This window comes from Rasamsonia emersonii, assembly GCF_000968595.1.
Source record: "Rasamsonia emersonii CBS 393.64 chromosome Unknown ctg1118621759971, whole genome shotgun sequence".
Taxonomy (NCBI): domain Eukaryota; kingdom Fungi; phylum Ascomycota; class Eurotiomycetes; order Eurotiales; family Trichocomaceae; genus Rasamsonia; species Rasamsonia emersonii.
Window position 1 is genome coordinate 53501 of NW_013563316.1, and position 17305 is coordinate 70805.

A 17305-nucleotide genomic window follows, 5' to 3' on the forward strand; every position below is an offset into this window, starting at 1 on the left:
CACATATCTCGCTATCTACGAAACGGTCAATCAATACTTTTTTGTATACGACAGATGCTACCACGTCAATCATGAAATCATTCCAGTTGACCAAACGATACTGTTGCAAACTCCTCGAGAAATCAATGTTATGACCTTTTTTGTGCGTGTCTGTGTGTGTGTGTGTGTTTGTTTGTGTGTGTGTGTGTGTTATCAGGCTTACAGCAGGCAGCATTATATGTGACTAGTACTCGCTCTTCCTCGTCCTCTGAGCCAGCCACAAGTAGTACACCCCGATTTCATGATCGGGTACTTCATCGGGTTGTCTTCCTCCAGCTTCTTGGTGCGGTCGAAGCCGATGAAGAAGGCAATCGGAGATGTCTGCGTTGTAGTTAAGATGGTGGCTACTTGATGTTGACGCTTATCTGATCTCCTCTGTTTGATATGTAATTACAGTTCTACAGATGTGCCCAATGCAGATGTCCAGGATTAACAATACATTGCTAAAGGATTGATGTCAACAATAATACAGGGTAAATAATAATGGGGATTGGATACGATAGAAAAAGCAGAATACCAAGTCAAATATAAGACGATAAACTGATAAGGCTTGGCCAATTGGGATCAGTCCAGCAGCAACTGCAATTTCTGCTCAATAATACACATGGATGAGCAGGTGAAATAGAACTGAAATGACTTTTTTCTTGTTCTAATTGATGCATCAGGGTCAAAATGATGCAAGATAAGCCGTATCAAGATCGGTTTCCTAAAGCGGCAATGCAAGTGGCTGTCAATTTAGTCTGTTGATCACCCGCGATGGCTTCGCCTGCTAAACCAGGAAGGGCAGTTGACAGGAATAATCGACTGAATTATCGACTGAATTGATGCTTGTCTCGTGCTCTCATGACGCCAGCACTGAGATATTGCAGTAATGCATTCATCTACATGCCGGAAGCAGCAACTGTCGTGCCTGCGCTGCCAACGCTCACTGGCAGAGAGTGCCGGCAATACGTCACGCGGCATCATCGCCCTCAAGTCCCTTGGATGCCGACATCCTTTGTCCCCCGCCTCGCGCATTTCCTCCTCTTCCACCCTTGACGTCAGTTCATGACTGATTTTACAGCTTCATCTGAGTAACGACAGAGTACATCGCCCACGATGAGATTCCGCTGGGCCTCTGGCCTGCTGGTTGCGCTGGCTGCCTCGGAGGCGCTTGCGGCGAGCAACTGGTTCAGCAAAGCAGGTTGTCTTCCTGTCGCCAGACTGCGTTTGGAGAGAGAGCAATGCTGATGCGAAAGTAGTATACAACAAATGGCATGAGACAGAGCTGGAACGATGGCTCTCTGATCACGGTAAGCTGTTCGTCCCAAGAGCGCGATGACATGCTAATTCTACAGACATCCCATATCCCACGCCCGCCGATCGCAAAGAGCTCGAGAACATCGTCAAGGCCAACTGGGAGTCCAAGGTCCAGATCCCGCTCGCCCACGCGTCCGAGCAGGCGTCGGAACACCTCGGCAATGTGAAGGACTGGATTTTCGACAGGTGGGCACGCGCTGCTGATCAGGACCAGCAATGCTAACCGCTGTCATCTCAGCTGGTCCGACTCCCACCTCAAGGCCTTCCTCGACCGACATGGCATCCCGAACCCCTCACCACGCAAGCGCGAGACCCTGCTGCAGGCAGCCCGCGAGAACTACGAGGCCATCGCGAAGAAACTCGGCGAGACGGCCGCCTACCCGGGCAACTGGCTCTACGAGCAGTGGTCTGACTCGGATTTAAAGGAGTGGCTCGACGAGCGCGGATGGCCCATCCCCCAGCCGACGACTCGCGACCGACTGATTGCGGCGGTACGACGCCAGGCCCGTCTCGCCAGCATCGCGGCGAAGAACGCTGCCTCGTCGGCATCTGCCTCGGCTGCAGCGGCCCAGGCAACCCTGAGCGACGCCCTCTTCAACGCGTGGTCGGACTCGGAGCTCAAGCGGTTCCTCGACGAACACAACATCAAGGTGCCGCAAGGCTCCAGACGGAACGAGCTCATCGCGCTGGCCCGCAAGCACCGGGCGAAACTGCTCAGCGACGCGTCGACGGCGACGAACATTCTCGGCGCTGCGACCTCGAAGGCTGGCAATGAATGGGCTCGCGCAACGGAGGACGCCAAGCTGAAGGCCGAGGACGCATTCGACAAGGCCGTCCAGGCGTGGTCGGATTCACGATTGAAGGCATACCTCGATGCGAGAGGCATTCCCGTTCCTCAAAGCTCGAAGCGGGATGAGCTGCTGGCCAAGGTCAGACTGTACAAGCACAAGGCTGCAACAGGGAACACGGCCTGGACATTTGACACCTGGAGTACGGAGAACCTGAAGTAGGTACCCAATCCAGAGTCTTCTGTCGATACTGTACTGACATGTCCCCTAGGAAATACCTGTCTTCGCTGAACCACAAAGCCGCAGACCGCGCGGGCGCCACGCGCGACGAGCTAGTCAAGCAAGCGCAGGACGCATATACCAGGGCATCCAAAGCCGGCGGCGCGAGCTACGCGACCGTGACCTCGTACCTGGCCAAAGCGACCGAGGCCGCGAGGGACACGACCTTCGAGAGCTGGTCCGAGTCGGAGCTGAAGAAGTATCTGGATTCGTACGGCATCCCGACATACCAGGGCTCGAACATCAACGGGCTCCGGGCCGCCGCGCGGCGGAACGCGCAGTACTTCTACTACGGGACGACGACGCCGCAGGGGACGATCCTGGCGCGGCTGAGGGAGAGCGGGCAGTGGCTGCTTGACCAGCTGCGGCTGGGGGCGTCGAGCGGGCGTGCCAGACAAGAGACCACCGGCACGAGTAAGATCAAAGAGAAAGTGGCTCAAGCGGCGGCGAAGATCCGTCAGGATCTGTAATCGCCTCGTCAACTTCTTCAAGTGGTTGTGGTCTACTACTGCTACGACAGTTTCGCATTCGGTAAAGATCTTTTCTCATCGTTATATTTACATGAAGGAAATGAAGGAATAAATTGATGGAAAGAAACGGAGTTGAAAGGGGAAATAACAGGGAAAAAAAAACAAAAAAAAAGAAGAGAGAAAGAAGAAAAAAGAAATGGATACATGAACGAATCAATGAAAAGAAAGGACAGGATTGAAATGAAATGAAATGAAATAGTGTAGAAAAGAAAATGAAGGAAGCAAGCAGTATGTGTATGTACAGTATTTCAGCATTCGACAGAGTCAATTCAGTTCAATTCAACTCAATTCAATTGTGTAGGTTTATTTATTATTTCATTTCATTGAATGAAGTAGCTAGCTAGCTGTCTGTCATTCATTCATTTCATTCATTTCATTCCATTTCGAGATAACTCAGTCAACTAGACAAACTCAAACGTGTTGCACCGGCTTATATATTTCTGTTCGTATTCGTAATGAGTATAATGGGAATCCTCCGTGCTAGGTAGGACACACTAGCAGTCACGTCATGTCCACGAAGTAGTTAGGTCACGTTTTATACCGTATAGTCGAATATTCCCGGGCGAAGTTCACGACTTCGGCGCCTCCGGGTCACCCTCCGCCACCAACTTCCCTACCACAAGATATTTCTCCAGGAACCGTTCTTCCCATGCCTTCAGGTTGTCCCACTGCTCTGGGGTCAGGTCACTCAGGTCGTCCAGCGGCCCTTTCAGGTCCTTGGTGAGCATCTCTTCGTCGAAGCTCTGGCAGGCCAGACCGCGGGAGGCGTCGCGGCCGGCGAAGTTGGCGTATGGTCCGCCCTGTTTCGATTTGATTAGCCTCATAAACGACTGGAACAGGAGATCGGCTCGTCCATACCGGTCCGTAAAAGTGCTTTCCAGGCGTCACATCAAACACGCGACCCCGCACGGCGAGGTAGACCGGCGCACCGCCCTCGCCGTTGAAGGGCAGCAGGGTGGACGGGGTGAAGGTGCGGAAGACGACGGGAGCGGGTTTCTGGGGCAATTCCACGGGCCGCTTGGGTCGGAAGAACTGGTAGTAGACCAGCACAAGGAAGAGAGAGAGCAGGATCAGGTTGATGGGCGAGGCGATGGACATCCTGGGTAGCCAGGGTTAGTTGGAGGAAATGGTCACCGACAGTATTGATAGATATCAGGTCGGTAGGTAGGTGATCGAATACTCACACCTCGGCGGATTGGGGAACGGCGTCCTCTGATAACCGTCATCAGTCGTCAGCAAGGACAGAGTGTTTTGAGAAGAATATTCCGCACGACATACCTGTCTCCATGGTGTGCAGTGCCAGTGTCGATGAACGAGTGTTATTCTCGTGGTCTGTCTCCGGAAAATGATAATATGGTGATTGCGATCATCCTGCGGAGCGCTCGGCTTTCTCCACCCGTCGGAATCGAAGCACGGGATCTCCGCACGTGATTGCGGCGGCTGGGCCCTGGGGGCGGAATTTCCGCCCTCGGCCAATCAGGATCCGCGTCCACAGGCGATCGTGTGAGAGGATTGATGCCGCGCTGGGAATATTGTTTTTCCTTGCAGGATAGAGTGTAATAATAGTGCTGGACGTGCTCGATGGGTTGCGAGGACGGAATTCCAGAGTTTATTTGGAATTACTTCTCTGCGTTGACTCCAGGCATCCGTCTATACCCGCAGCCCGTCTTGCTTGTAGGAATTCAAAAGAGGGAGAATCTGTCGACTTGATTGTCAATGAGAGAACCATAAATATATCCCTATATCCATCTATCCACCAGGACTCGTATTCGTATACTCAGTACGGAGTAGCAGGATGGATTGCCTCTGCAAGTGTGGAGCCATGACGTTAGTACGTCTTCTAGAAGGGGTCTGGAACAGACGACCGATCCGCTGCACATTACAGTATACACACATCCTAATTCAATGCCTGCTGGAAAAGTAAGAGAAAATAAAAGGGCTGACGACATCCATCGATGCTGCTGTGAAGAACTGCTAATAAGTTAAGGACACGTAGGTGAAGACGTGCAGGATCATTCTGATCTGACATAAGTAAGAAGCAGGCCGTTGCGCCAGGGCCCAGGGTCCAGGAACTGCCGATCGGGCCAAAGACTATTCTTGGAACTCTTGGTGAAGAGCCACCTTTCTGAAACGTCATTTAAGATTAACTTATGCCCGGCCCATGGGCGGCCTGTGTAACTGCTCATTCTACTCATCTCCCCGCGCGCACTTTCACTGTCCTCAGTTAGGTAGAGAGTGCGCCTGTTTAAGTCCCTCCTTTGGCTCTCCTTCAGTGTCAGTTTTCCTTGCTGTTGACACCTGCCCGCCCAGCCGCAGCTGCAACGCGTGGATCGGCGCGAACAGGTGTTCCCCCACCCACCATCCTCAACTCCTGCAGCCCTCTGGGACTCCTGTTTTCTTTCTCTCATCTCCTCGAAGACAGTAAGGGACCAGCGATATTTCACATACTGTTGCATATCCAAAAAAAACCCCCCACGCATACTGACACGTCTACGGCAGAACAGTCATACGAGAACATCCAGCCAAAATGTGGAAGAAAGTGCAGATGAACCGCTTGCGAGAGTCCAAGATGGGCGCTCCTATCGTTGTTGACACCAATGTCGACCAGGCTGTTCTTCAGTCCATTTCAGGCAATCCGGTCGCAAGGGGCTTGAATGCCGGTTACAAGGGTGTTTCAAAGGATCTGCCAGCTCTGCCACCGTGAGTACCATTTACCGCAATCCAAGGAATTCGGCTCATTCCTGTCATCTACGTATAGTGAGGCGACAGATCCAAACGCCGACCCGCACCCGGGGCGTCGCATCCCTTCGTCCATCTACTCTCGCGATGTCTCCGATTTCAACGCCTACATGCAGGAAAACACGGTGACTCGCCCCAATGCAGGTTATTCCGGCTATGCGCCTGCCGGAGACCACCCGGACATTTCTCCTCCAGACTCCCCCATTGAGTACGACGGGTCCCGTCGGCCCGAAAGCCCAGATATCTCTCCCATCAGCGATACGCCCGAGCAGACGTTCCCTTTGGTCAAAAAGCAGACCAGATTCGACAGCAAACTGCCCGTCTTACGCAAGGACACTCAACCCCAACAACCGTCGGCAGGTCAGCATTCGGAAAGGACAAAATGGGATGACATGTCAGGAGAACCAACTACCAGCGACTCGGGGAAGACAGGACAGGTGGCTCCCAGCGACAGCCCATACCAACGGCACGTTGAGTCTAGGACGTCGGGCAAGCAGGGCTCTACCCTCCTAGGCTCCGGGAAAGAAAAAATCCAGGCCGGGAAGATATTCTTGAAAGCCCGCGATCATGCCAGCAAAGACAAGAAGGATCAGAAACCAGCTGCTCGTGAGCCGTGGAAGGGCCCCAGTGGCCGTTCTCCCCTTGTCAATCCCATCGAAAGCAAACCGGCCTCGCAAGCCAGGATGTTTAACAGGTCGCCATCGCCCGCTGACAGTTTGAACTTTGCAACTCTGCATGGATATACGATAACCACGGTTACCGCGGGTAATAGCAATAATAGCCATGCAGACAAAAAGCGAACAGAAGACAAGAAGCGAACGGAAGAGAAAAAGCGAGCAGAGGATAAAAAGCGGGCGGAGGATAAAAAGAACACCAAGACCTCGCAGTCCTCTGCAGCCCAGTTGTCTTCACAAAAAGCTACTGTCAACTTGAGTCAAGCCGGGACGTCAGCGGGGAGCAATGCGCAGACTGGTCAAACTCCAGAGTCTCGTGGCAACGAGAACACGTCACTGCGAGTCGATCCTGCGGAGTCTAGTTTGGCCTCCATATTTCAGGACTTGAATATCTCCAATGAGCCTGGAAGCCGATTCAGCGCGACAACATGTACGACTACGGAAGCCAGTACCTCTCGATCTGAGAGTCCTCAAGTTGAGCCCAAAACCGACCCTCCGCCCGCGCCCGCCCCTCAGGAATCGATCATCAATAGAAAACGACCGATTCCCAAGGCCGGAGTCTCGGCAAAGAGCACCACTCGCAAGCCGACCCCGTCTGCCGCCGCTAATTCTGACGCGGAGAAATCCAAGTCGGTGCCAGAGGGCCCTCCGGAAGTCCAGGTGCAGAATCGGATCGATTCACTCGAAGCGAGGCGCAAGGAGCTTGCCGTTCGCAAAGCCAACATCAACACCATCATCTACGAGCTGACGCAGGTCATCCAGCCCAGCTCGATCGCTTACGACATGGCGACGCGGGACGAGGTCAAGCGGACGGTCGCCAGTCTGAACAACGAGCTGGACGACATCAAAAAGGAGGAGCACGACATTGGCTTGAAGTTGATCCGAGCGTGGAAGAAACGCGACGAGCTGGAGGCCTACGATGCGTCGTCGAGTTTGTGGGTCAAGCGCGTCACGAGCTGAATTGCTGCAACATACACACGTTTGGAACTTTTTTTTTTCTTCTAACACCTGCAATTGGTTCTGTTGCTATCTAATTGTGTTTCTTTGTACATACTTTTTTTTTTATTTTCTCCCAGTGGGATTTGTATGATTGGTTCTATCAGTTGCTTTCCTTGCACAGGTTGTATTGCATGTAATTCCCTTTTTTTTTCTCGACTGGTCACTACATGGCGTTTGGAGAAGTGACGATACCCTGAGAAATTGGCCAAATCGCATTGTATGTACTTGAATTGCTTTCCAAATATCGACAAACGCTCATTTATCCATTCCATTCAAGGAGGTATTGTAAGCGTGTGTGGTGTAAGCCATAATCCACTGACTCTTCACGCCTCACGCCTTAACATGGTTCTCGTTGCGCATAACTCGTTCAATCATAAGTCGTTGTCTCTGGCTGTCAGAGACTGAAAGCCAGTCGCACTGAAAGCCGGTCACTGGTTGCAAACCACAGCTGAGCGGACAGAGTAATTATTTCTTGCCCGACTTCTTGATACCCTGCTGGCCAGTGTTCAAGGGGCCCCTGCTCTTCGCTTTCTCTGCCAACTCCTTTCTGGCCTTGGCCTCTGCATAGCGCCTCCACGCGTTAGCCCAACTGCAGATCAACCGGCAGATCCATGACACAAGCGCAACACTAACCGGCCTTCTGCTTCTCTCGGAACGCAATGTCCTCCTCATCGAGTTCCTTCTTCTCCTTCTTGGGGGCCTTGAGGGGCTTGGCCTTGCCCCCTGTTCGCAAAAATTGTGAGCAGGACCGTATTCGACGTTGCGTTGCAGCGAGACTGACCTTCTCTCGAGATACCACCCATGTTGAGACGCGCGCGCGGAGATCCCTTGGGTTGCGACCAGCAGGACTGCCTCGAGATTCGCCAGGAGCAGAAAAAAACTGGAGCAGTCGAATTTAATTACTCACCCAGCGGGCGCTTATCAGCAGTGGAGGGGAACGCCGGTCGCTGGCCAACAGGGCTTGGCGCAAAATCTTTAATCCGACTCCGGCTCGACGTAACAGCCGCGGGACCGCGTTGCGCTCTCTCTCTTGCTCTTACTCATACTCAGGCTCATCGTCACCGTGCAGGACTACCGTCTGCCAGCGTGGTGAATACCTAACGTCGTTGGGTGGATTGTGTGTTTCTTTGAGTGCAAGACAGTCACGCATCTCACATGAATAGGTGACGTCGCAGACGAGGAGCAAGGCAGACATCTCTAGCCGGTTGGATTTTCTCAATTTCACCCAGCCCTTGTCTTCGTGCAATACATCGCTAACCGAGCATATTTGACCGTTGAAGCTCCAAGCTCCTGTTCAGGGATCTTGGATCGGGGTCTGCCTTGTCAAGGTGTGATATCCAGGCGGTAAGCCACGACCATGGCTTCACGCAGGTCGGGATCGCCGTCGACCCCCTCTGAGGGTGAGATCATCGAATCAGGTTCAGAGACGAAGGCAACTACGTCGCAGACTTCTGTTAATGGCACCACTGTTGACCGTCGCACCAGAACTAGCCCTTCGTTTTCTCCTAGATCTCCCGCCTCGGTGACGAGATCGCCACGCCCACGCCGGTCCAGGTCCAGGTCCAGGTCCAGATCCAGGTCCAGGCCGCGGTCGCGGTCTCGCTCTCCCTACCGAGACTATCGAGGAGAGAAGCGTCGACGCGAAGATGACTACTACGACGACAGACGCTTTCGGCACGGCTCGCGCCGCTATGGGTCGAGGTACGATGACAGACGCTACGATCGCGGCTATCCGCCGCCGCGGCGCCACAGAGGCTACCATGACTACGACCGAGACGATGGGTACGGTGGGGGGCTTCGATACAGTGACGACTACGACAGACGCCGTGACAAGCGGGCGAGGACGCGCAGCCGTTCTCCGTACCGGGACGTCAGAAAGCCCAAACAGTATGACACCGACGAATTGGATACTACCAGGCACAAGGAGTCGGTTGCAGACAGGAGGACTTCTACTGAACAGTCAGTGAGCGAACGGGGCAAAACCCCAGTCGTCGCTCAAGATGTGAAACCAGAGGCTGAAACTCGAGAGCATCAGGTGCAGCAGGAACCTAGCAAAGACGATTCTCGTCCAGTAGCTGAGTAAGTTTGTCCCGTAGTGAATTTGCTGTTTTTGGCATTCTGCTAATAGTATCTGTCCAGGCCGGAAGTTTCGGGCAAAGACGCTGCTCCCGAAGAACCAGAGCCCGCTGAGCCGATGGACGAGGCTGCCCGACTGGAAGCGCGACGAAAACGACGCGAGGCTATCAAAGCTAAGTACCGAGGCCAGGCAACACCTATGCACTTACAAGCCTTACACGTTGGAGCTGAGACAGAATCTACCACGCCTAGTGTTGACACTTCTCGCGATGGCGCCTCAGGTGAGTCCCGCTTTACCTTGCTCTCGTGTGTTGCCGGCTGACGTGGAGTTTTAGCGTCGATGTCTCCTCCAGCTCAAGGACCGCCAAACGAAGACGCTGCGCCACTCCCTGAGTTTAAAGTCACGAAAGATGATGATCTTGCTAATACTGGTGTTGAGCCGATGGACGGTGTCGAGAAGGATGAGCCGTCCGCGGCGGACTACGATCCCACTCAAGACATGCGAGAAGACAGGGAGAGGCATGACAAGAGACATTTCGGCGGTGATGTATCTGCCGCGGAGTATGATGAAACGAAGCAGGCGAAGCAAGACGTTCTCGTACCTGATTCTGCTGAACAAAAGCAGCATGCACAGGCGCCCGCCAAGGATTATGACATGTTTGCCGAAGACGACGACATGTTCGCCGAGGAGCTTCCGGAGCCGGCACCGCGCGGCGGGCCGACCAAAGGCGCAGAACTCGACATGAGCATGATGGACAATTGGGATGACCCAGAGGGTTACTACAATGTGATGCTGGGTGAGTTGATCAACGGGCGGTACCATGTGCAGCAGAATCTGGGCAAAGGGATGTTCTCGTCCGTGGTGCGCGCGACAGATTCCAAGACGGGAAAACTCGTGGCAGTCAAGATCATCCGTCGCAACGATACGATGAGAAAGGCGGGTATGAAGGAGATTGAAATTCTCCAGCAGCTCGCGGCCGCCGATCCGGATGACAAGAAGCATGTCATCCGATTCGAGAGGTACTTTGAGCACAAGGGACACCTCTGCATGGTCTTTGAGAACCTCAGCATGAACCTCCGTGAGGTGTTGAAGAAGTTTGGGCGCGACATCGGCCTTAATTTGCGGGCGATCCGTGCCTATGCGCAGCAGATGTTCCTCGGGTTGAGCCTCCTCCGCAAGTGCAACATCCTGCACGCGGACTTGAAGCCGGATAACCTGCTGGTGAATGAACAGCGCAACACGCTGAAGATCTGCGATCTGGGGTCCGCATCGCCGGCTTCGGAGAATGAGATTACGCCGTACCTGGTCAGCCGCTTCTACCGTGCTCCGGAGATCATTCTGGGTATTCCGTACGACTACGCGATTGACATGTGGTCGATCGGCTGCACGCTGTACGAGCTGTACACGGGGAAGATCCTGTTCACGGGGCGCAACAACAACCAGATGCTGCGATCGATAATGGAATGCCGGGGAAAATTCCCGCCCAAGCTTCTGCGGCGCGGGACACTGACGCACCTGCATTTCGACGAGATGCTCAACTTCCAGAGCACGGAGGAGGACAAGATCACGGGGCAGGTCGTGACGCGGGTGCTGGACTTTAAGAAGCCGACGCGGGATCTGAAGACGCGGCTGATGGGGAAAGGCACGAAGGGGATGAGCGACGCGGAGGCCAAGGACCTGGCGTTGTTTGTCGACCTGCTGGATCGGTGTCTGAACCTGAATCCGGAGAAGCGGTGCACGCCGATGGAGGCGTTGAAGCATCCGTTTATCGTGAGGCCGAGGGCATAATACACATACAGCTACAGCTTACATTCTGGTACGAATATTCAATAATTGACTTATTTTGACGCATATTCTTCAGAGCACTTAGTTGTTTGCTTTATGGGAAATAAATAAATACGTATGCGTAAATATATAAGGTGTTGGTGGTGTGCTGGTTTGCTGACTTGCTTGATTGATACTTGCTTGGTATTTTTTTTATCCTTTCATCATATCATATCGGTCATATCAGTTATATCGGTCATATCAGTTATATCAGTCATGTCATGAAATGAAATGGAGTGAAATGGAGTGAACGTGGAGTGAATGTGAGATGTGGGATATGGAATATCATAGACTGGGAGCGATACAATGCAATGAAATGCAATGCAAGTTTTCAAGCTTCAATCAAGTTTCTTCAAGTCTTGATTCTGAATTCTTCGATTCTGAACTCTGAATTTTGAATTCTCCTCTTCCTCCTCTATCATTGTGTGCATGTACACATAACATACGTAGATAGATAGATCGATAGGAAAGAAAGAATAGTCTTTTTTTTTCTTTCCAATTCATTAATTAGAGCAGTTAACATTTCATTTTTCATAATTATGTCATCCAATTCATTATTATTTAAGTAGGTACTAGGTAAGTATGATCGGATGGATTTAATCTCTCTCCTTTTGACTGAATTCAATCAGTGTCTTCTTGTCTGACAGATAGCTTTTGTAATTTTAATTTAAATTTAATTTAAACTCTCTCTTTCTGTTCTGTGCATTGTAGTGTATTGTTATTTTGCCTGTTGTGCATTGCATGCGAGTCATACTTATGTACAGAAAGAAACAAGGAAGAACCAGGCTGGATGGAATATCTAGATCGATAGATACCTAGCTAGCTAGATATGAGGTAGAGCTCCGTGGATAGACAGATAGATACATAGATACACAGAGCAGAAGGAAGGAATGGAGGGAGGAGGAATCGAAATGAGAAATCAATCAATCGTCATCCTGTACTCCGTACATGTACATACATACAGTATCTTTATCTTTTTTTCTTCGAGGTTATAAGTTTCCAGTATTTCCACTATTCCTTTCCACCGTAGGGTTCTCCTACTTCTGTAAATAAAGCCTTGTATGACTGAACAGTACCAGTGCATTATGGAGGCAGAGAGGGAAAATGAACCAAAAGAAAAGAATACGAACCATCAAAACAGACCCTGTCTAATCTAATATCGTATTCCAGAATTCAGTCCTTCATGCCAAACTGCCAATCCAGATACGAGTATATATTATAAAGTAAGTAGCATTGTTTGTCATTCATTGGTAGTGTTAACGAAGATTAGATTGTATATTAAAGTCATGTCGTCAGTCAGTGGAGTTCAGTTCACCATATGGAGTACAGAGTAATACTCCGTGGCAAATTCGATATATGCAAGATAACTCTAATTTAATTACTCCATACCCCAATATTGTGACCTGAACGAGTCCACAAGTTACCTACCTAACTTGCCAAAACTAAGCTTAGCTCACCTCCTGTCGTGACTAGATACCATCTGCGGAAATCCATCCATCCGTCAACAATGTCTAAATCCGGATGATGTCCCAAAAATGGTAGCGCCGCCAGAACTACGGTTCTAGATGGAGCAACTGTGGAGGTAACAGGTGGCTGTGAGGGGTCTAGAATCTTTCTCTCTGTCGCCTATTCTTTCTTTCTTTCTTGTGTCTTGATCTATGATTTTCGATCTAGACCCGAATACAATGTTCTCGATCTTCTTTCTTCCAGGACCCACCGAGCAGTCGGTCTGAGACAGCCTCAGCCTCCAGAATCGCCACGACACTGCTGCCATTTTCGAGAATGGTGGCGTCCGCCACTCCTCCCTCCTTCGGTGATGGACGACGACTCGTCGGCGAATTCCGATCGCAGGTCAAGTCAGGTCAGGTCAGGTCCTTGAGTGAAGACGACGAAGAATAAGGTTGTCGCCACCTAGGACGAATATCCCAGTAGGGAAGGATGTGGCTATCTGTAGACGACTGTTGAGTGTAGCCTTAACGAAGGCCTTTTCTGCGGGAAGTATATCCTGCTCGGTAGCGGTAAATTGAGCCTGTTCTTTAGTTTTGGTCGCAAGCAATTGTAGGCTCAAATCGCCCCCAGGTCGAATTCAGAGATAGTTCGAAGATACTACTAACTGGAGCTGCAAGCAAGAATCATATCCAAGAACCTTGAAGTCTTCAGGATAGAATACCTGGTTTCGAGGCCCTATCATCTAGACTGTGCTGACGAGATCAGATCACTAATAGCCACCTACTCGGTACTCTCACTTACCCGTATAGATATAGATCCCCACCAATCGTATGATCCAATACAAGAACAGTGATCCACTTAGCTCCTGCCAAGCTTTGTAGCGCGTGCAGAAATAAATGCCTAGGTAGCTTAGGTAGCTGGCGTGATACTGGCAGTCAGTCAGTGAACTCACAGAGAAAAATTACAACGGGGAATTAGAAAAAACCGGTGTATATGACATATATATATAGATGTTATTTTCTGTGGACTTGTTAAGCGGGTATAATTATGAAGCTCGTGCAGGGTACTGTACACGAGAGTGAAATGTGAGACTGGTCATTCCGAATGTTCATTAATTCCTAGGACATTTCGGTGAATTATTTAAAAAAAAATTATCGAAACAGAGTGTTTTCGGTTCTAGTTATAATTTTTATATTCTTCTTCTTCTTCTGATATATCATGCCAGGTATGTAGAAAGGAAAGCAAGTTCTCCATACTCCGTACAGTGATATTGGTATCTGCGCACTAAAATATAAAAGGGGACACATGATCGCTACCAGGTATATATTTTTGAACATGTTAGCACTTCGTATCACACCACCACTGTTAATCTCAAGTTACACCAAGTCGAATGGAAATAGATGGGCATTAAAATGGAAGGAAGGAAGGAGGAAAAGGTCGCTGGAAGTAAGTGAAAGTATACTATACGGAATACTATATCTACCACTCTCTTCTTCAGTTCTTCTCTACAGAAGAAAACTCCAGCCCAGCTTTGATAATGACAAATAGAGCTTGGAACACTCTTTTTCCTTCTTTCCCTTTGTAATACCCTACCTACCTTAATTTCTTTTTTCCCTCCTCTCGAGAGTCAGAGTTATCTGAAGTCCGAGTGCTCTATCTACAGTGATGTATGATCATCGACTCATTCTACGCAGAAGGAGTGGAAGAAGAAAGAAAGAAAGAAAGAAAAAAAGAAAGTGGTAACCTGCTTGCCTGCACTGTACTCTCTGTACAGTCCTTTCTCTGTACATGCAGTCAGTCAGCCAGCCAGCCCAGCCACATTGTCATCACTGTCATCAATATACATACAGGGTACTTGACTGCCATACGTCATTGTCACCTATCTACTGTATGTATATACAGCATGCAACAAAGGAAACAATGAATGTGACTTATCTATCGAACATTTGAACAACATCAAACAACACCAACCAATGTCAATATCAAGGTCGATGTCTGTCGACGTCAATGACAATGAAATTAATTAATCATTCCCTCGCCCGAGGGCACTCACCGTCCTCAGGAAATAAACCATATCCTTAATTAATTTCCTATTATATCGCCTATTGTCTATTGTCTTCGACCTGACAAAGCTAGTGATTGATTGTTCACTATTGATTGTTGATTAATTGATTAATTAATTAATGTTTCACTGGTATGCAGCATATATATACTCCATACGGCTGGCTCCACAAGAACAGTATGTATGTACTCCGTACTTTTATTACTCCAGAGTAATACTGTAAGTAAGGGCTCATGCGCATGTTCATGTCTATGTAGACATGTCCATGCTGTGCACAGACAAAATACTGGAACGGGCCTTGAGGGGTTAAATCAGGTATTATTATGTATCAAATAGATGGTTAACTACTTATTACAAGGGTCGAGACAAAAAAAAATTACGATTCGAGAATGCTTGACTTATCTTTCGTTTTACCTTCCAGCGCCCCCCAGTACTTTGTAGTAATACTACTGCGTACGGGGAGAAACATAGTCCAGGGATCTGATTCATCCAGCCCCGCCCAGCCGGCTGGTCAGCTAGCTTACTGCAGTACTCCGTACATACATAGCGGGACGGACATCCTATCCTATCAAGTTCATTTACTAAAGAGTAAAGACGCATGCATGTGTCTGATGTTCTGGAACCCGAACCAGCCCTGTCTGTTTAAAACAATACTCCGGAGTAGTCGAAGGATCTGGCCTTGTCTTGTCTTGTCTTGACCTGGGCATTGTATGCGATATTTTTTTTAAAAAAAAAACCCCTTGCAGGATAACTCCGTATTGGAGTTAGGTATTAATTAATTAATATTACTCCAGGAGAATAATAAGGGTTTCTCCGGAGTAAATAACTAAGTCAGTTCTGGAAAAGTGCCCGAACAGAACGCCAATCATGCACCTGCTACCGTCTGTACGGAATACGACCTGGCAAGACAGGGATTAATAATATTACGAGAGTATGGGGTGTGCAAGGGAAAAATGAATACCCACGGATGCTTATCTATCAGACTATCATGCTAGACGACAGAAATAGAAGATCAAGGCATAGCATGGCATTTGATAGTCTAGTCTACTCCGTATATCCTTCCCCTTGCAAGTTGCAACTGTTTCAGTCCGATCGATTGATCCATGCGACTGATCAGCGTTGTGATCAGCGCTCGAATATGTCTAACTTGATTGGACATGAACTAGATAGAGGCCGATGTCGGGATCACGGTTCAGGAGGTGGACGGAGCGTGGGTGATCTATGAACTTGATCTATTTTCGATGCTATTTTCGATCAGGATCAGGATCTGGTTCTGGTTCTGCATGGAGGATTCTATACCTCGTCCACAGTTCATACTGATCCTCCTGCTGTATATGTCGCATCCTGCAGTTCATCGGTTCATCGTCCATCGTTCATCTCATGCTCACCTCAGCAGGCCCCTCCTGACGCATCTGGCGATGTGCAGGTCGAGGCAGCGCTAAGCATGCATCCGCTCCGGTTCGTAGCGTGGGCCGTTTCAGCCTGCCAATCAGCAGGCCGACAGTCGAACCGCCCTGCCAGGTTCTCGAAGCCCGCCCGTCCAGGCTGCCACCGTTGACGCCTTCGCCTCACTTTGATCAGGGCGACGCGGCCGTACCAGATAGGAGAGCAGTTAATAAAAACTCTGTCTGTAAACTGGTGCTACTGCTGACGCTGACAGCATCGCGATTCTAGTCGCCACCCCACAGCTGTTCTCCGTAGTGTACTGCGTACTCCATACTCGTACTGCGTATTGGCAATCCTCAGCGTTCGCAGATGCAGCGTTGGCCCTTGCTCCTGACTCCCCCAGTCATCTCCTCGTAATGCGATCAGCGGTGGGCCACGTTTGGACCTCTTGGCGCTCAAGCCAATCAAGATGGCCTGATTGGAGGATTTCCGGCGCCAACCCACATGAATCATTATGAACCGCATCCTGGCACAACGTCGCATAATCTGTCGAGTCGTCGACCTGTCCGGAGTATGTCTGGTCTGGACATGCCATGGCATCCTCGACATATCATTATTGGTCTGACGGAAACAGTATACTCCGTATTTGTGTTCTCGCAAAGTCCGCCTTGCCATTAAACTTGCATCTTACGTGCTGATGACGGCAGAGACATCCTGTCCGGATCGGTCGCTGCCCTATCCGCCGCTTGGGCGAACGTGATTGGCCGCTGCTCTGGCGGCTGCAGAAGTGACAGGTCATGTGGAGGGCTGCCTCAGGCCGCAGCGTCGCTGCCCACCGCTTTTTGCCAGCAAGCCTGATGTCCGACGCTATCCTACACCGTTCGGGCTTAGCTGGGACCATCAGGGTCTGATCCTTCTGATCCTCCATCCTCCTGATCCCGAGCAGAGGCCATGCTGCAGAAGGCGCTAACATCGGGCTCATCCTGGCAGTCAACCTTGCTGACACCCTATACAACCAGTGATCCTGCAGGCGGTCCATCGTGGACAAGTGACGGGAGATGAGATGGACAGGGGGTACAAACGCTGGCCTGCCACGAGACAGTTAGTGGAGGGGCGGCGTGCTTGGGAAACCGAACTGCAGGAAATGCCGCGAATAGGAC

The 17305-nt window shown here is 50.4% G+C and overlaps 5 protein-coding genes across 5 annotated transcripts; 4 read left to right on the forward strand and 1 right to left on the reverse strand.

Moving 5' to 3' along the window:
- Positions 1-1137: 1137 nt before the first annotated feature.
- On the forward strand, positions 1138-2875 carry T310_1030 (Stress response protein (Ish1); the record flags this gene model as incomplete). Its single annotated transcript, XM_013476109.1, has 5 exons — positions 1138-1222; positions 1281-1331; positions 1377-1524; positions 1577-2344; positions 2398-2875. 5 exons carry the CDS (start codon positions 1138-1140, stop codon positions 2873-2875), a joined length of 1530 nt encoding a protein of 509 aa, XP_013331563.1.
- Positions 2876-3504: 629 nt separating this feature from the next.
- Positions 3505-4223, reverse strand: T310_1031 (DNA damage response protein (Dap1); the record flags this gene model as incomplete). The annotated part of the gene is made up of 4 exons (XM_013476110.1): positions 3505-3735; positions 3794-4034; positions 4120-4147; positions 4214-4223. 4 exons carry the CDS (start codon positions 4221-4223, stop codon positions 3505-3507), a joined length of 510 nt encoding a protein of 169 aa, XP_013331564.1.
- Positions 4224-5462: 1239 nt separating this feature from the next.
- Positions 5463-7308, forward strand: T310_1032 (uncharacterized protein; the record flags this gene model as incomplete). The annotated part of the gene is made up of 2 exons (XM_013476111.1): positions 5463-5635; positions 5694-7308. The coding sequence occupies 2 exons, from the start codon at positions 5463-5465 to the stop codon at positions 7306-7308; spliced, it is 1788 nt and encodes a 595-aa protein (XP_013331565.1).
- Positions 7309-8704: 1396 nt separating this feature from the next.
- Positions 8705-11212, forward strand: T310_1033 (Serine/threonine protein kinase (Prp4); the record flags this gene model as incomplete). Its single annotated transcript, XM_013476112.1, has 3 exons — positions 8705-9426; positions 9487-9704; positions 9759-11212. The coding sequence occupies 3 exons, from the start codon at positions 8705-8707 to the stop codon at positions 11210-11212; spliced, it is 2394 nt and encodes a 797-aa protein (XP_013331566.1).
- Positions 11213-13744: 2532 nt separating this feature from the next.
- On the forward strand, positions 13745-16317 carry T310_1034 (uncharacterized protein; the record flags this gene model as incomplete). Its single annotated transcript, XM_013476113.1, has 9 exons — positions 13745-13782; positions 13878-13922; positions 13996-14143; positions 14472-14585; positions 14900-14940; positions 14970-14978; positions 15118-15395; positions 15671-15969; positions 16018-16317. The coding sequence occupies 9 exons, from the start codon at positions 13745-13747 to the stop codon at positions 16315-16317; spliced, it is 1272 nt and encodes a 423-aa protein (XP_013331567.1).
- Positions 16318-17305: the final 988 nt, after the last annotated feature.